We start from the raw sequence: 24,098 nt of genomic DNA on the forward strand, positions 1-24,098 counted from the left end.
AAAATCTGAATAATATCTCCCAGAGTAATTGGAAAGATTATGCTAGTATATGAAAAGCTTTTACTGCCATATTTGGTATATAATATCAAACACTGACATACCATGCTTATTGTGTGTTATGCAGATGTCCCTCCCAGCTTAGAGATGAGTGAGGACTTGGAAGGCTGGCCTCCCATTTCACTTACTCAAGTCACACAACCAGAGAATGGCAGAGCACTAGGGTTTCCATCCAGTTTGGGTCCAGAGCCCATGTCTTTGACACTCATGTTCATTTTATTTTTATCTATCGATTTATTTATTTATTATCTTTGTAGTGAATGTTTCTTCTTTTTTGAGTTAGATGGAATGAAATTTGGTCTCTGGAAAATAAGTGCTGCTGACCAGATGAGTATTGGGGGCCATGGGGCATTTAAAAATGGAGAGGCGAAGGACGTTTCAAACAGAAAAAATAAAAGTATTGGCGAGGGTGAGTTTTGCTACATGGGCTCTGTATGATACGGTACTTTGAATGTTGAGCTAACAAATGGGGTCTGTGTCCACGTACGTAAAGTGACAAGTCCCCAGGGAAGTGACATGGTCAGAGTGGTTCTTTTGGAATGCTTCAGTCATCTGACAGAGGGCTGAACTGAGGAGCAATTAGAATAAAAAGATGGAATGTTCTAGTATGCACGTAGGAATGAGCTAATGAGCTTAGACGATGAGATGGACAGACAAAAGCATGAGTCAGATACAATTGTCGGCAGGATTCAGAGGGAGAGGAGAAGTCACAAGTGATTTCTTGTGCTTGGTGACAAGGAGGGACATGGATGATGTTATTGAGAAGGGATTCGGACAGAGGAGTAGGTTAGCGGCAGCGGATGTAAGAGCTCTGGTTTATATAGTCAACTGAGCATTTTTGGAAGTGACCTGGGCTACCTGAGGGAGGTTTTGTAGGTTAGTCTCGGGGGAAGAAAAAATGGAAGGGCCAAAAGGAGGAAACAGAATTTACAGAGCGGAGTGGGAGCTCTCTCTTGAGCTATAAGTGGTATGGGAGATTGAGAAGGTCCCGTGAGACCCTGCATCACCCTGTTCCCCCAAATCTCCCACCAACCTCTCTTATCGAGCCTTTCCCTGAAGTCCAAGCTTGGCTGAGAAGCAGCCCACCTTTCCCAGGGTGAGAGCCAGGAGCAGATGGAATATGAGACTAAAGGAGTCTGTGTGGACCTCCGTATGGCTCCAGGAGTCGAGTGAGAGGGTCAATAATTGACCCAGAATCCGCCGCTTGCTGGGATAGGGACTCAGAGCAGGTCATAGTTAATTAAGAAAATGAACATGACATTTCTTACCCAGCACATCTGTAACTACAACCCAGATTTAGTTAAAAAGGTCTACTTAGGGAGTCCTTTCTTAAAAAAAAAAAAAAAAAAAAAAAAGAAGAAGCTGATTTATGTATCTTACTAGATCATGAACTCCCAAACAAACAAACAAACTTGACCATCTTAGTTACTACGGTGAACCCAGTGCCTATTGCTGAGCTTGACTCATTGATTTGTCCACTATCATTCAGGGTACAGGGGCAGATTCTGTTCCATATGCTGCATATTCATTTACTCAACAAATATTTACTGAGCACTTACAGCGTGTGCGGCTCTGGGCCAAGTGCAAGAAACACAGATTTGAACAAGACTGGAAAGGTTTCTGCTCTCAAAGAGCTTATATCATAAGTGGTAGAGAGTAAAAAAACAAAATCAAACCAAAATAAAAAGAACTAACAAGAGTGTTCGGATGGTGGGGCATGCTTCGAGAACAGTGGGTGAAGGATGTGGTAAGGAGACACTTGGGGCATGACTTTAGGTGCCATAGCTTGGTGAGGCCTCTAGAATGGAGGCGGGTGGGGGAGGGGGGAGGGGGTCACAAGATGAGCAGGGGAGGTTGAAGGTCGGGAAGATGAAACAGCGGTGGCCAGTCAAATGAGCCACATTTATTTTAAGTACAAGTGATGAGCTTCCACAACTGGGACATGGGGTGTTACATTGTCTTTCTGAACAGCTCCTCTGGCTATTACATAAAGTGCAGGAGACAAGAAGAAGAGATGGTTGAGATGGTGTAGGTGTGACTTGGGAGGGTCAGGACTAGGTAGCCGCGGAGGTGGAAGGATGGCCGACTGGAGGAACAGCCAACTGATGGGAAGTGAATTCGAGGAACAGGAAGGAACCGGGTGTATGTGGTGGGTGTAGCTCACTTAGAGTGTTTGCCTAGTCTAGATCCCCAGCACCGCAGAAACTGGTTATGGTAATGCATGCCTATAATAATCCCAGCACCCAGGAGCTAGAGGCAGGACGATCAGAAGTTCAAGACTGCGTTTAGGAAAATGACTTAGCAAGTGCCAACCTGAGTTTGATCCCTGGGACCCACTTGGGAGAAGGAGAGAACTGACTCCTGCAGGTTGTCCCTTGACCTCCAAGTGTGTTGCACACTCAATAATTGTCATCTCCAGTGACAGAAGGAATTCTACAATAATCGGAGGCTAGAGATCCTTCCTGAAACAAAACCCAAACAAACCGAAAGGAATCTGGCATGGCTCCTGTGCAGAGGACCAACTATCCCCATGGCCTCAGATTGAGAAGTTGCCTGGTGCAGGTTTTCAAGGCTAAACCCAGCACTATCCCAGGTAAACTGGGGCACTTGGCCACTCTGCTGCTAGGTTTTGGGGTCTGGCAATGGGAAGTGCCTTAAACAGACACAATTGAAGGTGAAAATCCAGTGCTTTACTTTGGTCACATAAAGTTTGAGATGCTATCTAGTGTCCCATGGAGATGGACTATGTGTGTGCAAAGCCCAAAGGAGAGATTGGATCAGATAGAAATATGAAGCCGAAAGTCTTTATGGAATTTACAGCCATACATGTCTAAGAAGACCATACCAGTAGAGCACAGAGAAGGGCCTGAGATGGATGCCCTGAGATGGACATTAAGCAGAATCAGCGACCCAAAGGATTAAAAAGGAATAGTTGATCTGGGCATGGCAGCACACGCCTGTAATCCCAGAACTTTGGCGGCTGAGGCAGGAGGATCCTGAGTTTGCAGCCACCTTGGGGAACTCCTAAGGAGTTCAGTTCAGGATAGGGAAGACAGGCAGTTGTGCAGGCTGTAGCCATGGCAAACAGGAGGCCGACAGGCCCGCAGAGAGGCCGCCCTCCTGGGTTACATTTGGAAGGAGACTAAGCGATGGGAGATAAATGGAGGTGGCCTCTTCAGGCGTTGGCAGCCACTTCACACAGGCAGGCCAGGTACAGCAGACGGCAGGATGGCTGGGGCGGAAATGGAGGCCTGGCGTGTACGGAGGCCAGAGAGCAGAGTTAATCGCTTCCATCAGAGATGTCCCCTCAGATGAGAACAGAAGAGCAACGTGGAGTAACCTAGATTATGAGTAGCTGGGGGACAAAGACCAAGACACCCCAAGTGCCCTCTTCCATCACTTCTTGAAGAAAATGGAAGCGAAAAGACAAAGGCTAATGAAGTGGTGGCTGTAGGGTGGGGTGGGCTTAGGTTCTGCTGTGTTGCTTTTTTTTAATGGCAGAAATCTTGAGTGTAGTCATAGGCTTGAAGAAAGGAAGTACGTGAAGCGGGAGAGGGAGTGGGAATATGGAGGAGTGGAAATTAATGATGGAGTGGGATTTCCTTCCGAGGAGCTGGCCAGAGAACGACTCTGTGTCAGATGGGAACACATACAGCATTTAGTTGTGGTTGGGAGGGACGAGACAGGTGGGCAGGGACAGGTAAGACTGAGTAAGGGCGGGGGTGGGGCTGGGGCTAGGCAGTGCTGGCTAGACTCCCTCCTGATTGTCTCTCTCTTTTTTTTTTTTCCGGGAAAAATTTGGCCAGCTGCTGAGAGTGACTGGACACAGCAGGAAGCATGTGGAAGACTCCAGTGCAAATTTATACGAGCATCAATTTGTTTAATTCCGACAGTGGCTTGGCTTGATATTTTTCTGGGCACAGGAGCAGAAAAGTAGGCAGATTAATCCAGAGGAGAGCGCTGAAGAGTGGGTACAGCTGAGGACGTGGATGTTGGTCTTTGAGGCAGTGCAGTGACCCGCTGGGCATTGTTGCAGAATGACACAGGGCATAAGACAGGCTTTGGTTGACAGACGAGGAGCAAACTCAAGAGACTAAAGGCTCCACAGGGAGACAAGATGAAGGAAAAGAGTGAGTGAGTGAGGGCGGAGCCACGCTGGGATCAGAAAGAGGATGTCCAGGAAGCTGACGGGTGAGAAAGTCCCGGGGACTAGGCCTTCAGTTCAAGTGGCTGGCTAGAGAGGAGATGTGTGTCAAAGGGTGGATGAGCTGAGTGGTGGAGAATGTCTTCAGATCGGTTCTGAAATCACTGATGGGAGAGAGGAGAGGCAGGAGCTGAGCCCAGAGCCAAGGCCTGGCCAGATACGATGGAGTGACCAAGGGGCGGTAGGGACAGAGGCAGGGAGGGCAAGAAGGTGGCTGGCTAAAAGCAGAAACCGTTTTTCACATAGCCAGGTGCCTTCTGAGCTGATTGAACTAAACTAAACTGAACCACAGTGCTGTGTTAGTTCAAGGAAAATGCCACGATCAACACCAGCTGCTATTTTCTAGAAAAAAAAAAAAAAAATCCAGGACAGACACTGAAACTGGCCAAGAACCCGAAAGCCAAGAGTCAAGGAGAGACCCAGAGGACCGGCACGGGGACTGTGGGCCCGTGGAGTACCACCCAGCTTTCCTCTCTTGTCCCACCAAATCAGCCCTTGCCTTCTCTTCTGGGCCATTGGTGACAGCTTTCTGCCTGAGGACAGTGTGCTGGCAGGGAAAATCAGCCCTGTCTCTTGGGCTGGCATCATTCCCAGGAGGAGCCAGCGCTGAGGCTTCAGAAGGGAGCTGAAGGAAGCATTCTGGGCTCGCTACTCTCCAGTGAGCAAGGGATCATTAGCCAAAACCATCATCTTCCCGGCTCATTCTCAGACCCACTTAACAACAACCTGAGCCGGCTCTCCACCCTCTCCCCAGCCCAGCGGTGCAAGCTGCTTCCTGCTCAGGCAGAACCCACCCTCACCTCAGTCCTTGTAGGACATAGGTGCCATGCACACAACTTAAAAAAGTAAAACCCACACCCTAATCATTTATTTCCTTACCTATGTATTGCGTGGGCATGAAATGTGTTTACCTGCTTGCTACGAGGCATGCGTGAGTGTGGAGATCAGAGAGCAGCTGATGGAGGTCAGTTCTCTCCTTCCACGCTGTGGGTCTTAGGGACCAGGCTCGGTCAGGCTCCGCTGCGCGTGCGTTTACCTGCCGAGACATTTTGTTTGCCCTTCTACCCCCGACTCTGGCTTTTATTTACTTAATATATATGTGTGTATATATATATATATGTGTGTGTATATATATATATATATATGTATGTATGTATGTATGCATGTATTTATTTATTTATTTATTTAAGACAAGAGCTGTCTGTAGTCCTGGAACTTGCTATACAGGCCAGGTTAGCACTCACACTCACAGAGATCCTCCTGCCTCTGCGTCCGAGTGCTTAGATTAAAGGCATGTGCTGCCATACTCCACCTTTCTTTCTTTCTTTTTTTTCTTTTTTTTGAGATGAGGGTCTCCCTATGTATGCCAGGCTAGCCTTGAACTCTCAGTAGTCCCCCTGCCTCAGCCTCCCCAGGGCTAGGATTACATGCATCACCAGACCCAGATTTACACACTGGTGCTTTTTTTCTTCCTGTCTCTCAGCCTATGTCTGCCTGCCTCTCTGTTGCTCCTGAGTGATGTGAATATTAAAAGGCACACCCGCTGTGTGCTGCTTTCCTGCCCTACTTCACTGACTGGTACTCAGTCTCCCATGGGTTCCTTCTGGTTCAGCCCTGGCTTTCTACCTTCTCTGTATCCATGTCATCCCCTTTGGGATTGCAGACAGCCTTGTGGCTGCCAAGCCTTCCAAATCACGGCAAGTCCAGGGTGCATCTCTGTTCCCAAGAGTCTCCCATATCCACTGCCTCTCTACTTGGATACCTTGAAGACATCACTGTACTCTTCTCCTTCTCCCAGACATACTTACTGCCCTTACAACCCCCCTTCCTCTCAGTCAGTGGTAACTCCTCGTAGTGACTCAGGCTGAGAACCTCCAAGCTAAGCTATCTCTGTCTCTTGCTTACACCTAATTATGGCCTACTGGTGAATCCTGTCATGTCTACCTTCAAAAGATACCCAACATCTGACCATATCTTCCCACCTGTACCCCTGCCACCCGAACCAAGCTGTCCTCATACCGTGTGTGTGCTACTGCAGTAGCTGCCTATATATAAAATTGGCGTCTAGCCTATTCCAAACAGCAGCTAGACGGAGCCTTAAGAAGACCGTCATGACTCTCGTGCCAGCCCACACTGGCTTTGATTCGGTGTAAACGCCAAGTGCAGAACAGTGACCTGGTCAGGTCTCCTAGTGCCCCTCGGTTCTTCCTTATCTCCTACCTTTCTGCTCACTTACCTTCCGCCAGCCACATTGGCCTCCTGCTGCTCATCAGCCAAGGCCAGGATGCTCTCTGTGCTTACTGTCTCCTCTGCCCAGAGCCCCTTCCCCAGGGCCTGCCCTCCCCCTCCCAGCCTTTCTCTGGGGTCATTCTTGGTATGCCCTTCCCTGAGAAGCCTAGATAAAACACCAACGATGACGATGGAGACAGCCACAGTGGCCGCTCTCCCGCTGTCTGTCTTCCCTCTTTTCTCCGCAGGCTCGTCATCCTCTGAGACCAAATTCTCACCGAATGGGAGCATGATGAGAGTAGAAACATTCCGTTTTATTCCCAAGGCTCCTGATGATGGAGAACAGACCTGTAGAAGGACTCAGTAGATATCTGTGAAACAAACCAGGCTGTGGGGAAACTTCACAATCCTACACCTTCTGGATGTGATACCAGGAAAAAAATTTTTATATATATATAACACAAATGAGCATAAATGTTATTACAGGAGTCCTGAGATCTGAACTTTGGTCCTCATGATTGAGCAGCAAGCACTCTTAACTAAGTCAGCCCCACAAACTCTCTTTCAAGCTCTTAAGGAAGCACAATTTTATTTAAGCAACTGGTCCGCCTGGGGCTCTGCATATTTATACAACTGCCTCTCTGGCCAGCAGAAGTAACTTTCCTTTTCTTGGCTTCCTACTTCCTGTAAGACTAGGAGCAGGCCACCTTGCCTGAGGTGACCATGACTTATAAACGCCAGCACTCAGTAAAAGCCACTGAGGTGGCCATTCTTTTATATAGAGTTGGGCAATGCTTTACGATCTTCCTGTAACTAGGGGAGTCTGGCCACACATGATTAGATGATAGAACTGAGGTTTCAACTCTCATTGTTACAGCTCTGGGGTGCTTCCCCTGGGTTCTCCAGTGTCCTCTATGGGGACAACATGGACTTTAGACCAGATGATCATTCAGACTCTTTTTAATTTTTTTGGTTTTTTGAGACTAGGTTTCTCTGTGTAGTTTTGGTGCCTGTCCTGGAACTTGCTCTGTAGCCCAGGCTGGCCTTGAACTCACAGAGATCCACCTGCCTCTGCCTCCCAAATGCTGGGATTAAAGGCATGTGCCACCACCGCCTGGTTCACTCAGACTCTTAAGCTAACACTGTAGCCTTCTTGAAAGGATCCATCCACAAGTCACAGAAAACGTGCTTTCTCAGCATACAGAAGAAACAGGTTTTTTTTTTTTTTCTTTTCTGACCTTTGTATTGTCTGTGAATTTTTCAGTTGTTAGGGACAAAAAACCCAACGAAAACCAGCTGAAACAAGTGAGCGTGGGGAACGGCAGCCCTCTGGAAATTCCATGGTTGAGTGTCTTCTGGTCAGTTGGGATCTGGGAATGGGGTCCAGGAAGCCCAGGCTTCCTTCACCGACAGCACCGTTTCTCCTGTGTTGGTGCACTTTCTGGCTGGCTGGCCCTTGGCTGTCCCGGAAGCAACAAGAAGGCCCCTGCCAACTTCTTCCTGGGGATTCTGGGATCCTAACATACAGCGTCTCATTGCTCTGGTATGACTCACACATCCTTTCCTGCGCTACTTTTTATGCTGGAGAACGAGAGGCAGATTGTCCAGGTCTGGGCACAGGCCCTCCCTCCGCAGGGGAGGTGGGTGGACAGCCTGACCAACACACAGGGGTGAACATGGCAGAGGGGCAGGCTCACCAGGAAACTCATGGAGTGCTTTACTTTAAGAGTGGGGGTTGGGGGTTGGGGATTTAGCTCAGTGGTAGAGTGCTTGCCTAGCAAGCGCAAGGCCCTGGGTTCGGTCCTCAGCTCCAGGGCGGGGGGGTGGGGGGGGTGTCGACCACAGTACCCATGTGGAGGCCAGAGGACAGCTTCTGAGGTGGTCTTCTGCTGTATGGATCCTGGAGACTGGTCTCAGGTTGCCATGCTTAGCAGCAAGTGCCTTTACTCCTGGGCCTTGTTTTGAGGCAAGGTCTCACTATGTAGGCCTGGCTGGCCTGAAATTTACTATATAGACCAGGCTGGCCTCAAACTCAGAGATCTATCTCTGCCCCCTAAATGCAGGGCTTAAAGGCGTGTAGTGCCATGCCCAGCTACTTTATTACCTTTTATTTTGTTTATTTATTTATTGGTTTTTCGAGACAGGGTTTCTCTGTGTAGCCCTGGCTATCCTGGAACTCACTCCGTAAACCAGGCTGACCTTGAATTCAGAGACCCACCTACCTCTGCCTCCTGAGTGCTGGGATTAAAGATGTGCTTGGTTTAGCCACTTTATTACCTTTAGACATTTATTTATTTATTTATTTATTTTGTTTTTTGAGACAGGGTTTATTACCTTTTAGGGAGATAAAATGTGCTGGGGAAACATACAGTTAAATCTCTGACTCCATTAACAAAGCATGTAAGGTTTTCTTCTTAACATATCAACCTTCCCTCTCTCTTCCAGGCAATTGTTGAACCAAGAGATGCTTTGGTTGGGCTTTCTATTCTTTTCCTGGTATTTCGATATCAACCATAATTGATAAATAATTAGAATGTAGGCTGGGGTGTGGCTCAGAGGCAGAACACGTCCAGAATGTTCAAGGACCCAGGTTCCCTTCCCCAGCACTGAAAAATAAATAACATTACTGACAGTCCACTACAGTTAGAGAAAGACTTTCAGACCCGATCTTCATTTCAGACAAGTAAAAAAACTGAAATCTCAACCACTGGCTTTTTCTTATCTCACCGAGTGTCCCCGGAACTGCAGGCTACATCAGAGACTGAACAAGACACTATCTGGGGACAGGGAAATGGCTCAGCAGGTGAGGGAGCCCCTATGCTGTGCAAATGTAAGGACCTGAGCCCAGACTCCTAGCACCCACATAAAAGCCTGTACTCCAGCACTGTGATAGGAGGTGGAGACCGGATTACTGGGCCATCAGCCCAGCCCCCAGGTTCAATGAGAACCTGTTCAGGGAAAGATCCTGTCCCAAGGGAATAAGGCAGAAGTGATGTTAAAACAGAACACCTAAGTTCCTCTTCTGGCCTCTGCACAGGATCACCTTGCACACACACACCACACACACACACACACACACACACACACACACACACACACACACACGCACACGCACACGCACGGGAAACAATCTTCTGAGGAGGCCAGCTTGAAGCCCCCTCTCCTCAGAGAGGACAGTGGGGCTCCACATGTTTCAGATAGGTCTCATTTTGTCCCCATTTCCATTTCCACCCACATGCAGCCCAGGCAGCCGCCCCTACTGGTTGCTCAGGTTGGACAGGGAGTGTGCTGGTGGCTGGTATTTTCCCTTAAAGCATCTTGGCAGGATTCCTGGCAGTTTAGATCCTTGGATATCACTGGCTGGGCAGGTGGCTGTGCTTTATCAACAGGATGAGTCTTACAGGTGTTTCACAAGGCCCAGGAAGAAGTTTGTTCCCTGACCCCTGCCTTCCCCAATTCAGGGACTAAGGGACTCATTCTTTTTGCTTATTAGAAGTGGGCCAATTTACCACCAAATGTAGCTTTTCCTGCTAGATGTATACAGGATGTAAGGAGGCAAATAAGCTGTACATTGCTGGTTTCTGCTTCTTTATTTACCTGGAAAACGGACTTGCATAGATCTGACAGTCAGAGCCAGCCTCTGAACACTGGCAGAGTTCCCTTCCAGGCAGAATGATGTAATGGAAAGAGCTCAGGTCGGGGACACTAATGGGCAGGCCCTTCTTAGCCACCACCTCGTGACCAGCCCTTTCCCTCTCTCTGCCTCAGTTTCCTAAATTTAAGACAGGAGGATTGGCCCAGATGGCCCCAGAGGCATTTTGGAAGCTCACCGTCTGTGAGCTGGTTCCTCTGGGTTAGGCAGCTCGGATACTGCAAGGGTCCCTGGCTGGTTTGTTTTCCACAAAGATCTCCACTTGACGCGCCTTACTGTTGCTTAGTGTTTTATTTACTGTGCAAAATTCCATTCAAAAGTACAGGATTCTGATTGGAATTAAGAGCTGTCCCTAACCACGACTGTCCCAGGCAGTGTTCAAGCACTAGCCAAGCCGCTAGCCCCAGCCAAGTGCTGCTGCGGCTTTCAAGTTAAGTAAGATGGAGGCCTCCCCTTGGGCTGTGCACGGCTCAGTCAAGGAGGCGGATGAGTAAATCAGTCATTTCACTGCACTGTGATGAATACTGCTATAGCCTGTTTATAAGGGACATGCAGAGAGTGGCCGTATAAACCCGGGGTGGAGTCCTCTGTGGTCTCCAGGAGGAAGTGTCGCTGAAGGGATGAGTGAATCACTTACCTGAATGGAACGGGGACAAATCTTTTAGATCACAGTGTCTGCTCAACAGATACCTGCCCCCTGTCATTCCACACATCTTCTCCCTTAGAAACAAATATTTCTCCTAGCGCCTACCTAGTAATCCCTTGGGGTCTGGCATGTGATTGGAACTGTGGGCACTAAAGTGGAGTCCCTGGAGCAGGTTTTGAGAAGGTTGGAAAGCTGGATTGCCCCCGGAGGCAGAAGAACTATGGGCTCCCACAGCATTGTATTTTATTCGTCAGTTTGGAATGTTGGAAGCCCGCATTCAGTTCACACATGCATATCCCTTTACTTTCATTGTCTCTTTTTTCTTTTTCTTTCTGGTGCATGGTGGGAAAAATGATTTGGAGGGACCTCAAGGCGGTCGGAGTCTGAGAAACCTCTGCAGTCACGGCAGGCTTCTTGGAGAAGGTGTCAGGCAGGAAAGGTGAGGACTAGCTGGACTAGTTAGGTTAGGCACCTTAGCTGGAAGGGCCTCCTCGATGCCGGGCCGGGCTGCACTCGGCCGGCCGCGCCACCCTTCCCGCGTTCGACCTTTGTTCCTGCACTAACCTCCCACCCACCGAAGTGTGTGTTGTTATCACTTCCCCCTTTCTGCGCCGTGCGTGAGTCGAGGCTCGCCCTCGGCGCCTGCTTCCCTGGCCGCGCGGGGCTGCGGGCGCATCCCGGGGCCGTGAAGTGTCCTCGGCGGCGCAGCCAGGCCCCGCCTCCGGCCCCGCAGTTCAAGTGCAGGCTCGGAGCGGCGAGCCGGGGCGCACCTCGGCGCAACCTGCGGGCTCCGGGGGAGAGCCTCTCCCCGGCGGCGCGCCGGCTGGCGGGAGCGGACGGAGGCCGGCGCTGCCCGTTAGCAGCCGCGGCAGCAGGAGCCTCCTAATTACTCACCACGCTAATTGCCCAGCGCTGAACTTCAGGAGCCGGTCTGAAGCGGAGCTCCGGGGGCGCAAGAGGAGGCAGGAGGTGTCTGGGGCCGGGCCCCGCCAGGGTTAAGTGCCCGCCCGTCCCCGGCTTGGCGGCCAGCTCGCCTTCCGCGGGAGGCCGGAGTCGTCGCCCGGGGACCGGGAGGTGCGCCCGGACCACACCGGGCCCCCTCCCCCATCGCCGCCTCTAGGAGGCGCAGAAAGTGGGGGCGCCAGCCTGGCGCGGGGGGCGGGCGCGGAGAGCCAGAGGGGCTGCGGGGACACCGAGATGGCCGATGAGATCGACTGGCTGGACCTGCCAGGCCGATGGACCTACGGAGTGGACCGCGGCGGGAGAATCTTCTTCATCAAGTATGTAGTGCTCTTTCTCCCCCCCCCCCCCCGCCCCGCACCCCACCCCTTTCCACTTTTTCTTTAAAGTTGTCGGACTCGAACGGTGGCAGGGTGGGGGGTCAGGCTGGGGTGGTGGTGGAGGGAGTGGGGGTGACTAATAAGTTTATCAAGATACCTGTTTGAATGTGACTCCCGCCTTTTCCTCAATGGGTCAAAGTCCAGCTAAGGCTCACAGGCTTCCTTCCCTGAGCTGGAGAGAGGCAGGGCAGGCGAGGCGGCCTTGAGCCTCTTCCCCGACCGACCGCCGCACCCCGCAGCAGGAGTCCTTTCAGCTCCTACACTAAAAGGAAGCTAGGCGACTTCTTTCCTCCAGACTTGGGCAAAATGACAGCGTATTAGGCGCCCCTGCCTCTGCCACCTGCTCTCTGCAAGACTCCAGCCCTCAGCACGGCAGCTCCTCCCCCTGCCTGCTGCTTCCCTGGGTCTGTGGTCAGGAGGCAGGAGCCGATGCTTGGAGCATTCTTTGCTGCGCTCAGTGATAAATTAGCACCGTTCTATTAATTTCATAAACCAAATGGCTGTGGCATAATCTCATTATAGCAGAGTGGCCCTGTTTGGCCCCTTTTTTGGGCTGGCTTCTCTAATAGTCATCCTTTGCCAGGCAAGAAATCTCCCCATGATATATAGCAAGTGTGGAGAGCACAGCAGTTTGGACTGTTCCCACACTTGACAAGCTTCCTCGTCCTCAAGGTAGCCACTCAGAGAACATCAGGGCTGAAGGGAACACAGGGGCAGCGCCTGCATTGTTAGCACAGGACCTCTGACGGTCTGGAGAGATGCACAGTATCCGTCTGAGGTAGGACCGACAGGACCCCTCGGCACAGGGACAGCCCGAGTCCACTTTCTCTTTTCCAGGGGCTGCCGCATCCACGGTTGCTGTTTGGGGTTTCTGTTTCCACACTTGCTTGGCATTTTCTTTTGTCATTATCACCACTGTTTATCATAATTGATGCTGAATTATATTATCTTAGCAGTAATTTCATGAAAGTTCTTGGCCCTAGGTTAGGGATCCTTAATAACAGAACTCCAGGATTAAAAAGAGGGTCACTTTCCTCAGTGGCTTGAACCTGCAAAACCTCCAAGAACCATCTAGGTTAAGTGTGGTAGAGTGTGCCTGTGCTCCCAGCTACTAAGGAGGCTGAGGCAGGGGGATCACTTGACCTAAGAGTTTGAGAGCAAGCTGGGCCTTGACCTCAAAACAAACACATAAACTAAAATAAGAAATCATCCAGGGAGCTTACTGAAAAGACTCATTCAGAGCCGGGCGTTGGTGGCGCACACCTTTAATCCCAGCACTCGGGAGGCAGAGCCAGGCGGATCTCTGTGAGTTCGAGGCCAGCCTGGACTACCAAGTGAGTTCCAGGAAAGGCGCAAAGCTACACAGAGAAACCCTGTCTCGAAAAACCAAAAAAAAAAAAAAAAGACTCATTCAGGGCTGGGCATGGTGGCGCACACCTTGGATCCCAGCACTCTAGTGGCAGAGGCAAGGGGATCTCTGAGTTCCAGGCCAGCCAAGGTTACATAGTAAGACTGTCTCAAAAAAAAACAACAAACAGTAAAGACTGATCCCTGAGTCGTCCGTTCCCCACCCCACCCCTCTTTCTATTCTGAGCAGAGACAGCCCAATGGGCTGAATCCTTAAGAGCTCCTGATGTGGTGACCCCGAGTTGGCCTCCCAATTTCCTCCTAATCTTCCCTTTAATTGCACAGTCTCACATGGAGCATTTACTCTTTCCAGCAATAAAAAATAAAAACAATAAGCTACATGCTTTGCCTTTAGGGTGGTGGGAGAGATCTCGGAATAACATGGTATCCCGGGGAGGCATTTACTTGTGTGATGCTGCCTATGGGACCCAGGAAGGAAACAAAGATGGAGACTGAGGAGGCGATCCACGGAATAAGTGCCGGCCTGAAGCTGAACAGGAAGAGAAGAGTACAGTGGCCTTGGGCAGTGGGAGGTCTCGTAAGAAAGGCAGGGTGGGCTTGAGGCAAAGGTACCAGCACCCTCTTGGGTTACAGTGGAGATGGAGTGGCAGCTTCGGCGGTTGCAGAGAAAACAGGACAGAAAAGCAGGAATGCACGAGCAAGGCCCAATATGTTAGCCAAGGGGTTGCGACTCTATCCTGCAAGAGACAGAAAGCTACAGGCGACTTTACCCCAGGGCTGGACAAATGCAGGATCTGCATCCAGGAGGATCCCTCCGGCAGCTGTGAGGGCTGGGAGATGTATGTGGGGTGCTACAGAATAGAACATGTCTAGGACGCTGCTGTTCAAGCTGGAAGTCTGAGACAGCTGCTGGGGCCTGAGCGGAAGCGGGGAGAATGGAGCTGAAAAGGTGAGAGAGCAGAGGGGCATCTCTCGGAGAGGATTAAGAGTATCCCCATGGGGGGGGGGGTGCTGGAGAGATGGCTCAGCGGTTAAGAGCACTGACTGCTCTTCCAAAGGACCTGGGTTCAATTCCCAGCACCTACATGGCAGTTCACAACTGTCTGTAACTCCAAGATCTGACACCCTCACACAGACATGCATGCAGGCAAAACACCAATATGCCTAAAATAAAAACAAATAAATTATTAAAAAAATAAACTCATTTAAAAAGCTGGGCAGTGCCGGGCGGTGGTGGCGCACGCCTTTAATCCCAGCACTTGGGAGGCAGAGCCAGGCGGATCTCTGTGAGTTGGAGGCCAGCCTGGGCTACCAAGTGAGTTCCAGGAAAGGCGCAAAGCTACACAGAGAAACCCAGTCTTGAAAAACAAAAAAACAAAACAAAACAAAAAGCTGGGCGGTGGTGGCACATGCCTTTAATCCCAGCACTTGGGAGGCAGAGGCAGAGGCAGAGGCAGGCGGATCTCTGTGAGTTTGAGGCCAGCCTGGTCTTCAGAGCAAGTTCCAGGACAGGCTCCAAAGCTACACAGAGAAACCCTGTCTTGGAAACAACAAGAGCCGGGCAGTGGTGGCGCACGCCTTTAATCCCAGCACTCGGGAGGCAGAGCCAGGCGGATCTCTGTGAGTTCGAGGCCAGCCTGGTCTCCAAAGCGAGTTCCAGGAAAGGCGCAAAGCTACACAGAGAAACCCTGTCTTGAAAAACCAAAAAAAAAAAAAAAAAAAAAAAAAGGAAAACAACAAGAACAAGAACAACAACAAAAAGAATGTCCCTATGACTGAATGTGGGGAAGGGAAGAGGTACCTCATAATGTCTCCCTTGATTGGTGGAGATCAAGACTAGAAGATGAGGAGCCCAGCTCATGTGTATGTTGAGGGGGCATAAGTTCAACGGTGAAATGTTGAACTTGAGGTCCCTGTGTGCCCATAGGGTTGTGTAGCTGCATTATCTGGCATTTGAGATAAGTCTGGGCTAAGAGGGTCCTCTAGGAGTTGTCTTGCAGAGGTGGGACCTCCCAGAGTGTGAGCGAGGGGACAGAAAGATAGCCAGGCAGCGTCAGTCTTTAAGGAGAGAAGAGCTTGGGAAGGAATTAGGAACCAAGGGGGTCAGAGGTGAGCAACGCCAGGATTGGAGAAGAGAGAAGACACGGAGCTTGAGAAGGAATTAGGAAGCATTGATCAATAGTGGTCAGATCAATACAGCAGAAAAGCCAAAAGGCCAGAGGTTAGGAAGTGGCTGCTGTGTGGGAGGGCTGTCCTTAGTGGAGAGTGCGTTCAGGGAAGAATGGGGACTGGTGAGCAGGATGCCAGCAAGCCGGGGGAGCATGAGAGACTTGCTCCCAGGAGGGATGCTGGATTGAGGAGGGTGCAGAGAGGAGGTTGGAGGGGAGGAAGGTGTCAGTGAGAGGAAGATGGGGAACTGAGACACAGACAGTGGTAGAGGGGAGGCTGCTGCGTGCCACAGGGAGATGCAGTTCATGATTCAGGCTGGGGCTCTCAATAGATGAGGGGCTATAAAAGATGGGCTAGAGTAGAGAGATAGCCCGAGGAGAGGATTAGCCTCAGAGGAGAGAAGACTCATTTCTTCTCTATGAAAGGGTAGGCGAGGAACTGCGTATGTTTACAGGTAGGGTAGATATTCGGGGAACCTGATGGTTTTGACTGGTTCTTCAGTCACGGGCTGTAGAGAGTGCAGGGTGGTAGGGTATGTAGGCGAGGCAAGCTGGGGCTCAAGGCTGGTGGGGGAGGCCCTAGAGTGGCTACCCACTGATAGCCCCGAGGAAGGACAGAGTTCTACCTGGAGCTTGGCTTTGTAGTGACACCAGCCCTCCCAGGTCTAGCTTCTCCACCAGTGCCAAGGCCAGGCTGACAAGGGGAGATGACAGAGGATAAACAGAGGGAGCTGAAGGCTGTGGTGGAAAAGCCATCCTGTGATGGGGTGATCCGCGGCATCGGGTGATGTGGAGATGGAGGGGACTGTGTGAGAGGAGAGGAGCGTCCGGCAGCATAAGAGGCTGAGGACACTGGCTCACTCACGCCTTTTTTAACCTGCCTGGCCTTCTTCTCTGACTTCTAACCAGCACAAACCCAGACCCAAGGCCCCACTGTTAGAGGCCATCTCCTACCAGTGACTCCGGAGTATAAGAGGTCACTAGAATTGTGACTTAGTTTCTTCTCTGCTGGATAGAGGGGTGGGTTAGTTGGAGAGTCTCTCTGTACAGCAGGTGTCCAGCTGCAGAGAAAAATTAATGAAGTTGCTGGACCGGTTGGCACATGTCTATAATCCCAGCACTTGGGAAGCAGAGGCAGGCAGATCTCTGTGAGTTCAAGGCCAGCCTGGTCTATAGAGTGAGTTCCAGTACAGCTAGGGCTGTTACATAGAGAAACCCTGTCTTGAAAAACAAAACAAACAAACAAAAGTTAATGACGTCAAAAGAAAAAGTAAAAGGGCACATGTCCCCTCAGAGCCCACAGATGTTCACAGCAGCTTTGCTTGTGTTGGCGCCCAAGCTGAGACCAACTTGTATGTCCGTCTCACGGGAGTGGATGGGCACACTGGCGCACCCTTCATGAACTGGTAAAGGGCCATTCGTGAATTACTGACACTACAGTGTGGAAGAAAGGAAAAGGGAAAGGGAAGGAAGTTAAGAGAGAGAAGTCTGACTTGTGTGATTCCTTCTGTGTGTGTCCAAAGCAGATGGGTGTGGCTGGAGGGGGGTAGGGGGGAGGAAAGGGAGAGATAGGAAGACCCAGGAGGGTAGACAGGGCTGGGAGGGTGGGAGACAGGACACACAAGGGGGCACACAGAGTTGGGGGTTCACTATCTTGATTTGGTGGCAGTTTTCAAGGTGTTCTTCACATTTATCAGAACATTAATTTATATACGCACGCAGTTTCTGGTCAGTCTTACTACAGTAAAAGTTGAATAGACTCTGTGGATCTTATGCATGTCATAAGATCCCCACCTTGTCCATCCTGAAATGGCCACGACTGGCAGGCAGGAGCTTCATGTTGGGACACATCTGGAAGAATTAGTGTTCCTTGGGTGGTGGGGTTGGAGAAAACCCATGAGTTCCTGTGCCCTCAGATCGAGAGTGTTGGGGAGCCCACCTCACTGGGTGTAAGATACTGGAAACAAATGGGGCGTGGGCAGTGGGCAGGTCTGAATTCTGGCTCCATCACTTTCTAGTGTGACCTGGGCAAGTTACATAACTTATCTGAACCTCAGATTCAAAATCTGTCCATTTTTTTTTCCTTTTTGGTATTGGGGGTGGAACCCAGGGCCTTGTGCGTACAAGGCAAGCTCTCTACTATAGCTCTGTCCTCAATCCTTATTTATTTATTTATTTTTAATTTAAAATTTTTTATTTTTATTTATTTATTTTTTTGAGACAGGGTTTCTCTGTGTAGTTTGGTGCCTGTCCTGGAACTCATTCTGTAGACCAGACTGGCCTGGAACTCACAGAGATCCACCTGGCTCTGCCTCCCAAGTGCTGGGATTAAAGGCATGCGCCACCACCGCCCGGCCCTTTTTTATTTTTTGAGATAGCATTTCAAAATGCTGTGTAGCTCTGGCTGGCCTGGCACTTGATGTGTAGATCAGGCTGGCCCCCAACTCCAAGAGATTGTCTGCTTCTGCCTTCCAAGTGTTGGAGTTAAAGGCATGTGCTGCCACACCCAACTTTCTGTGAGTTTTTTTACGTGGAGGGAATGCAGGGAATCTTCACAGTGACCACCTCTCGGCCACCTGAGGAACTGCTTGTTAGAGGTCCTCACGGTCACTCTCAGGTGGCCTCTTCAGCAAGGGCAGGGGCATTCCGTCCGTTGTGGTAACTCTGCACCTGTGGCCTCCGGGGTCTGGTCTATGTTCCTGCTGCTTCACGGTGTGTCTACGTGCTGTCTGTGTTCCTGCTGGACTAGTGGATTCTTCAAAGCCACAATTAGATGCTGCTCACCTCTGAAGCATCAGGGTTGACTTTGCAGATATGAATATAAACAAATGCGTGGTAGGGTGGGCATGGCCATCTCAGGAGGGGAGAGCACTGCTCCAGGAAGCCTTTTGTGAACCTGACCCTTCTTTTTGGTCCTTCCATAGTGATGAGGAGAAGTCAACCAGCTGGGTGCACCCTGGAACGGACTCACCCATCCAGAGTGGATACTCTTCCAGCCCAGGTAAGGAGTCACCTGCAGTTGTAACCTGTGCAATTAATGAGGAGATGACAGCTTGAGGTGGTCACAGGAACTCTTGGCCCCAGACCGGCTTTAACTTCTCCTTTGCCATGGGTATACTCATCCTAGCCTCCGAACGGCCCCTGGGGAGTAGAACAGGACACCTGTAAGGGGTGCATTTCCACAGATCTTAGAAGACAGATCCACCTGAAGGTTGCTGCTCTCCCGAGGCTCTGGACTGGGCAGACCCCAGCCACCGTGCTACATGCTAAGTTGGACTGATTTCCATCTGTGCTACTTCATACAGCTGTCCTTAGCCATGTGTGCTAGTGAGCAATGGGAATGTGGTTCGTCTACAGTGAACTGGAAGTCATTTTAATCAATTTAAATGCAAATAGCCCTTGGTGGCTGGTGGAACTCCTTCAGCTGGGGAGAAGGAGGGCAAGGCTAACACTGGTCTCCTCCTTGCCCTCTTGGGTCTCCCAGGCTAGTGGGAAAGGTGGAATGTGTACAGGCCAACGCCACATAAGACACAGCTGGAGAAATATTTCAGCCGGGGTTACAGGAGGAGAGAGCCAGGAGGCCTGGGGGGCTGCAAGCGAATGAGAGGCCTTCCTCTAGGGTGAGAGGCCAGGAGGGAGGGGGGCATGAGCCGTACTGGGGGAGAGTCTCCTGGCCCTTTACAGCCTGTACCTGGCCAGACACCAGCCTCCGTCACTCACAGGGCCCAGCTGGCTCTGCTGGACTCGTTGGCAAGGGTTTGACCTGGCCAGAACCTACTTATTTAGATCTTGCCTGGGGAATCAGAGCTGAAGGAGGCTTCAGGGACCATGGAGTTCAACTTTTGCATTTTAGGGGAGGAAATGAAGGACAGAGAGGAACTACTTGGCTCCAGGCCACCTGGCTAATAAGTGAAGTGGGGTCACCGTGAAAGGCACATTCAGAGGTGCAGAGACCTAGTTCCAGTAGCGGCGGCGGCGGCTCTCTTTGCCATTAGTTGGTCGTGGGCAGGGGCTTGGCTCCTCTGGGACTTGGTTTCTAATCTGTGTAAATGGGAGAGGATTATAAACCTTACAAAGTGGTAGCAAGCAAGCGCCATGTAAAAAAGCTGGCACCCCAAGAGATGGTGGTGGTGGTGGGGGTTTGCAGTTGCCACTGTCTGGTCTCGAACTCAAGTGAAGTGAGGCCACCTGCCGCCATGTCACAGCTGGTTTCCTCTGCTGGTGGGTTGTGCTGGTGCAAGGCCTCAGCAGCTCTAGTTGAGGGCAGCATCGCCCTAGGTTGGACTTGGAAGGTTCTCAAGAGCCCGGGGGACAATTCTTTCCGTGTTGGTTGCAGCCTGACTGGTTGTCCAAGGCTGGGAAGGAGTTAAGATGCCCCTGAAGCTTGCTGGGAGGGCAGCTGCCTGAGCGGGCACTCCGCCTGGACAGGAACATAAGCGCTCTTGGTGTTGCCCAGGCAGAGAGGGCAGTGTGGAGGGAAGTTGCTAGAAAAGGCAGAGGACAGAAACCACCCTGGCCCCTTTCCCAGCACATCACAGTGGCAGGATTATTTATGATTCTGACCCAATGGGGATCCCTCTACTTAGGGAGGCTGCCAACCCACACACCCTTCTGAATGGGAGCGTCCTCCCACGGGGACCGAGGGGAACAAGTAGCATTTATGGAGCCACACAGAGGCAAGAATGTAGGCTTTGGAGGTGGCAGACCAGCACTCACATCCCGGCCCAGACACTTCCTGTGTGACCTTAAGCAAGTTGACTAACCTGTCTGGGCCTCAGTTTCCCTCTTGGTCTGACACCTGGTACATTGCATACTGTACATTAGACTCGTAGAGGTGCCACACGTGTCTGAGAAGGGACACCCCACCGAGTGGCAGCTGCTGAGATGGTATGGTATTCGTCTGGGCCTGTTCCTGAGGGGCCAGGAGCTGAGTCCACTGTCTCGTTCTGCTGAAACGGCAGCAATAATGGAAACACAGGATCTTCATAAACACAAGGGACTAAAATGATGGATCCAAGCCGGGCCAGCCACTCCCCAGACTCATGCGCTGCTCTTTGCGTGTGTCAACCAAAGCAGGTGGCAAGACAATGCAAGAGTCAGACTAGCAGAGGGTGGCTGTGTCTTGAGACCCCCTGCCCCAGGCAGGCGTTTGGACTGACCAAGAGTGGATTCTCTCCCACTTTCCAATATGTCAGCCAGGGGGCTCCTGCTCCCTGTAAGAGGAGTGATCACCGCCGGCCCTGGCTGGTGTAGATTCTCTCAAGGTTCTCTCCTGTGGGGTGGGGGGAATCTCTGTGCCGGGAAGGTGGGACCTGGCTAGTATGTCTCTTTTGGTGGCGTGAGCAGTGTGCTGGCTAGTCTGATGTCGACTTGACTCACGCTAGAGTCGTCTGAGAGGAGGAGGAAGCCTCAGTGACGAAAATGTCTCAAAGTAAGATAGGGCTGTCGGCAAGCCTGTAGGGCATTTCCTTAATTAGTGATTGATGTCAGACAGTTCAGCCCATTGTGGGCGGTGCCATCCCTGGGCTCGTGGTCTTGGGTTCTGTCAGAAAGCCATGATGAGCAAGCCAGTAAGCAGCACCCCTCCATGGCCTCTGCATCAGCTCCTGCCTCCAGGTTCCTGCCCTGTTTAAGTTCCTGCCTCCACTTCCTTTGAGGATGAACAGTGATATGGAAATGTAAGCCGAATAAACCCTTTCCTCCCCAAGTAGCTTTGGTCATGGTGTTTCGTCGCAGCAGTAGTAACCCTAAGACAGCAGGGGAGTCGGGACCTAACCAGGCTCTCTGGAGATGGTGTCCATCGTGCCACCCGGCCAAGGTCACCTTCCTCAGTGATTCTGCCATTGACCTCTTGAGCTTCTCTGTGGATACCTTTTTTGCAGAGATGGCATGGAAATTCCAAAGCCAGTCTCTGTTTTCTGGGACCTGTTTCCCAGGTCCTCAGTGCCTGTGGCAAAGCCGTTTGGAGGTCCTAACACTGGCCTGGGATTCAGAGACTTGTGTCCCAGTTAGATCTTGGGTGCTAAGGACCTCTGAATCCTGGGGCCACCCACTCTTGGCACCAGCTTTGACCTCTGTGATGAGAGGATCAGAGGACTCTGAGGACCTTCCAGGACAAGCGTCTGTGGGTTCCCTGCTGTGTGTCTCAGGGTCTGGCTCTGGAGCTGGCCCAGTGCAGATGCTCAGAGAAGGTCTGTGGGGTAAATGAGAAATACCGTCAAGCAGTGGTTCGTTTTGTTGCCTTGCTCTTTCATGTGCTCGTTGCCAGAGGTCCCCTCTATCTTCAGTCATCTCTCTCCTCATTGATGAAGGCTTGGATGCTAGAAATAATGGGCAAAGGAAGTTGTGAAAGGTGCACTGGCTGCTTGGACACTGGGCCTTCCTCTGGAGTTTTCCTGCCATTCCAGGCCCCAGGCTCGGGGGAGAGGAGAGATGAGTAGCTGTTTCCAGGAGTTCTCAACTTATGGTTTTGCTTCCTTGTAGGTTTGCCTAAGGGCTGGGAGATGGATTCAACCCCGGAAGGAGCTGTATACTTCATCAAGTGAGTAGATCGCTTCCTTTTTTTTGTTAACCTCACCTTTTGATCTGGCTTTCGTCTTAGTCATGGATGTCTCCTAGGGAGGGAGGTGGCTGAAGGATCTGGTATATCACCTTAGGTACAGCCACCGGGTCTGAGGGTGGCCAGAGGCACCGGGAAGCATGTGTCATTTGGCCTAACTGTGACTAGCGTCAGTTACAGAAAGGTTTCTGTGGTAGGGGTCATGGAGTTCTGGGCTGGGCTGAACCAGCAGAATGACTGGCTCGTCTCATGTGTAGGAGAGACTGTCATAGACGTACCAGGCAAGAGTGGAGGGGACAGAGATGGGCACTGAGGTGTGAGGTGGGGTGTGGAATGTTAGGGGGCCAGTTCTTGGGAGGAAACAGGCTTGCAATGGCAAGGCTAGGCCCAGCTGCTCTTCTTCTTCCGGATGGGGCCTCTGTGGCCCTTGAGACACGAGGTGATCTTGTTCTTCTAAGGGATTGGCCGGGTCATGTGAGCAATGAATTTTGACTCTGGAGTGGCTGAGGGTAAGCCTTGGGAACTGCCTGGCTAGAGGCAGGCAGGCAGAGGATGCGACTCTGGTTTTGAAGGTCCACAGCCACACACTTGGACTCATTTCCTGGAACTCAGTGTCTGTCTGTCTGTCTCTACATCTCAGGTCTAGCTTACTGCCAGAAGTGAAACTCTGTGCCCAAGCCTGTGGGCGTCTGGCTTGAACCACCCCTATATTCTGCAGCCACCAAAAAGTCCCAGTGCCCACTGCCCTGGAGCTGGGGTACTGTCTCTGCCAGAGATAGCCATGGCTTCTAAAGAGGAAGGAAGCCCTCCTTTGTTTGAAATCCTCATCCTTATCATGGCCTGGTGATGCTGGCCTGTAATCCTGGCTACTCAGGAGACAGGCAGACGGATCCCAAATTAAAGGCCCACCTAGGCTACATACTAAGTTCTAGGCCAGCCTGGGTAACTTAGGGAGACCGATACAGCTCCGTGGTGGACACTTGTTTAGCATTTGTGAGGTTTAGTACTCTTCCTCGTACTCATAATAATAGTAATAATGATGATAACAACAATTAAAAAAATGTCCACCCCTAAGGACAACTAGGTGTCATCTTTTTTTTCAGTCCCTGCCTCAGAACCAGCCAGCACAGACATCAGTGTGATTATTGACCAGATTTATGTTATTTATTTACTTTATGTGTATGGGCGTTTTGCTTGCATGTGTATCTGTACCACATGTGTGCGGTGCTACCAGGGGCCATATCTCCCAGGAGAGTTACAGATGGCTGTGAGCCACCACGTGGGTGCTGGGACTCGAACCTGGGTCGTTTGGAAAATCAGTCAGTGCTCCTAACCACTGAGTCATCTTTCCTCCACCCCCCTCTACTGAGACAGAATCTCATTATTTAGCCCTGAGTGGTCTGGAACTTGCTATGTAGACCAGGCTAGCCTTGACCTCACAGAGTTCCACCTGCCTCTGCCTTCCAAATATGGGGATTAAAGGTGTGCCCCACCCTGCCCTGCAGTGGTAACTATATTTTTAAAGGAAAAAAAAAAAAAAAAGGCCTTTCTGCACATGACCTCTTTGGAAACTGCTTGTTGTCACATGATTCCACAGCTAAGCCTCTGTAGGGCACACCCAGTGCTCGCTTCATCTAAACACCCTCTGCCTCTCCCGTTCTTAGAAACAGCATCTTAATATTTGTTTGGTGAGCATTCAGTTGTGGGTTTGTTTACTCAATGTTGTTTCGTCTCATTCATCCTTCAAATTTGCCACCGAGAGGCTGGAGAGATGGTTCAGCAGTTAAGAGCCTATGCTGCTCCTCCAGAGGACCCAAGAGTAACTCCCAGCACCCCCCATCAGGTGGCTCACAAGGGCCTGGAACTCCAGCTCCA

General features: G+C 51.0%; 1 protein-coding gene and 1 long non-coding RNA gene across 15 annotated transcripts in view; one reads left to right on the top strand and one right to left on the bottom strand.

Annotated features, from left to right (window-relative positions):
- Positions 1 to 1,447: 1,447 nt before the first annotated feature.
- LOC128109691 (uncharacterized) lies at positions 1,448 to 12,490 on the bottom strand. The gene is made up of 3 exons (XR_008217898.1): positions 12,226 to 12,490; positions 5,173 to 12,029; positions 1,448 to 4,365 (listed from the first exon to the last, which is right to left on the bottom strand). It is a non-coding gene; the product is annotated as an uncharacterized LOC128109691 (long non-coding RNA).
- The window catches only part of Plekha6 (pleckstrin homology domain containing A6), a 141,873-nt gene continuing 129,640 nt past the window's right edge, over positions 11,866 to 24,098 (top strand). For all 14 annotated transcript variants that reach the window (XR_008217897.1, XM_052736943.1, XM_052736946.1 and 11 more), the window contains exons 1-3: positions 11,866 to 12,068; positions 18,589 to 18,665; positions 22,148 to 22,205. Coding sequence is in view for 13 of the 14 variants with exons in the window: in XM_052736943.1 (XP_052592903.1) it covers positions 11,986 to 12,068; positions 18,589 to 18,665; positions 22,148 to 22,205 (218 nt within the window). In the remaining variant the exon portion in view is untranslated. The remainder of the gene's footprint in view (positions 12,069 to 18,588; positions 18,666 to 22,147; positions 22,206 to 24,098) is intronic.

The sequence above is a fragment of the Peromyscus californicus genome, unplaced genomic scaffold, assembly GCF_007827085.1.
Source record: "Peromyscus californicus insignis strain IS unplaced genomic scaffold, ASM782708v3 Scaffold_14__1_contigs__length_90479793_seg_2, whole genome shotgun sequence".
NCBI lineage: Eukaryota > Metazoa > Chordata > Mammalia > Rodentia > Cricetidae > Peromyscus > Peromyscus californicus.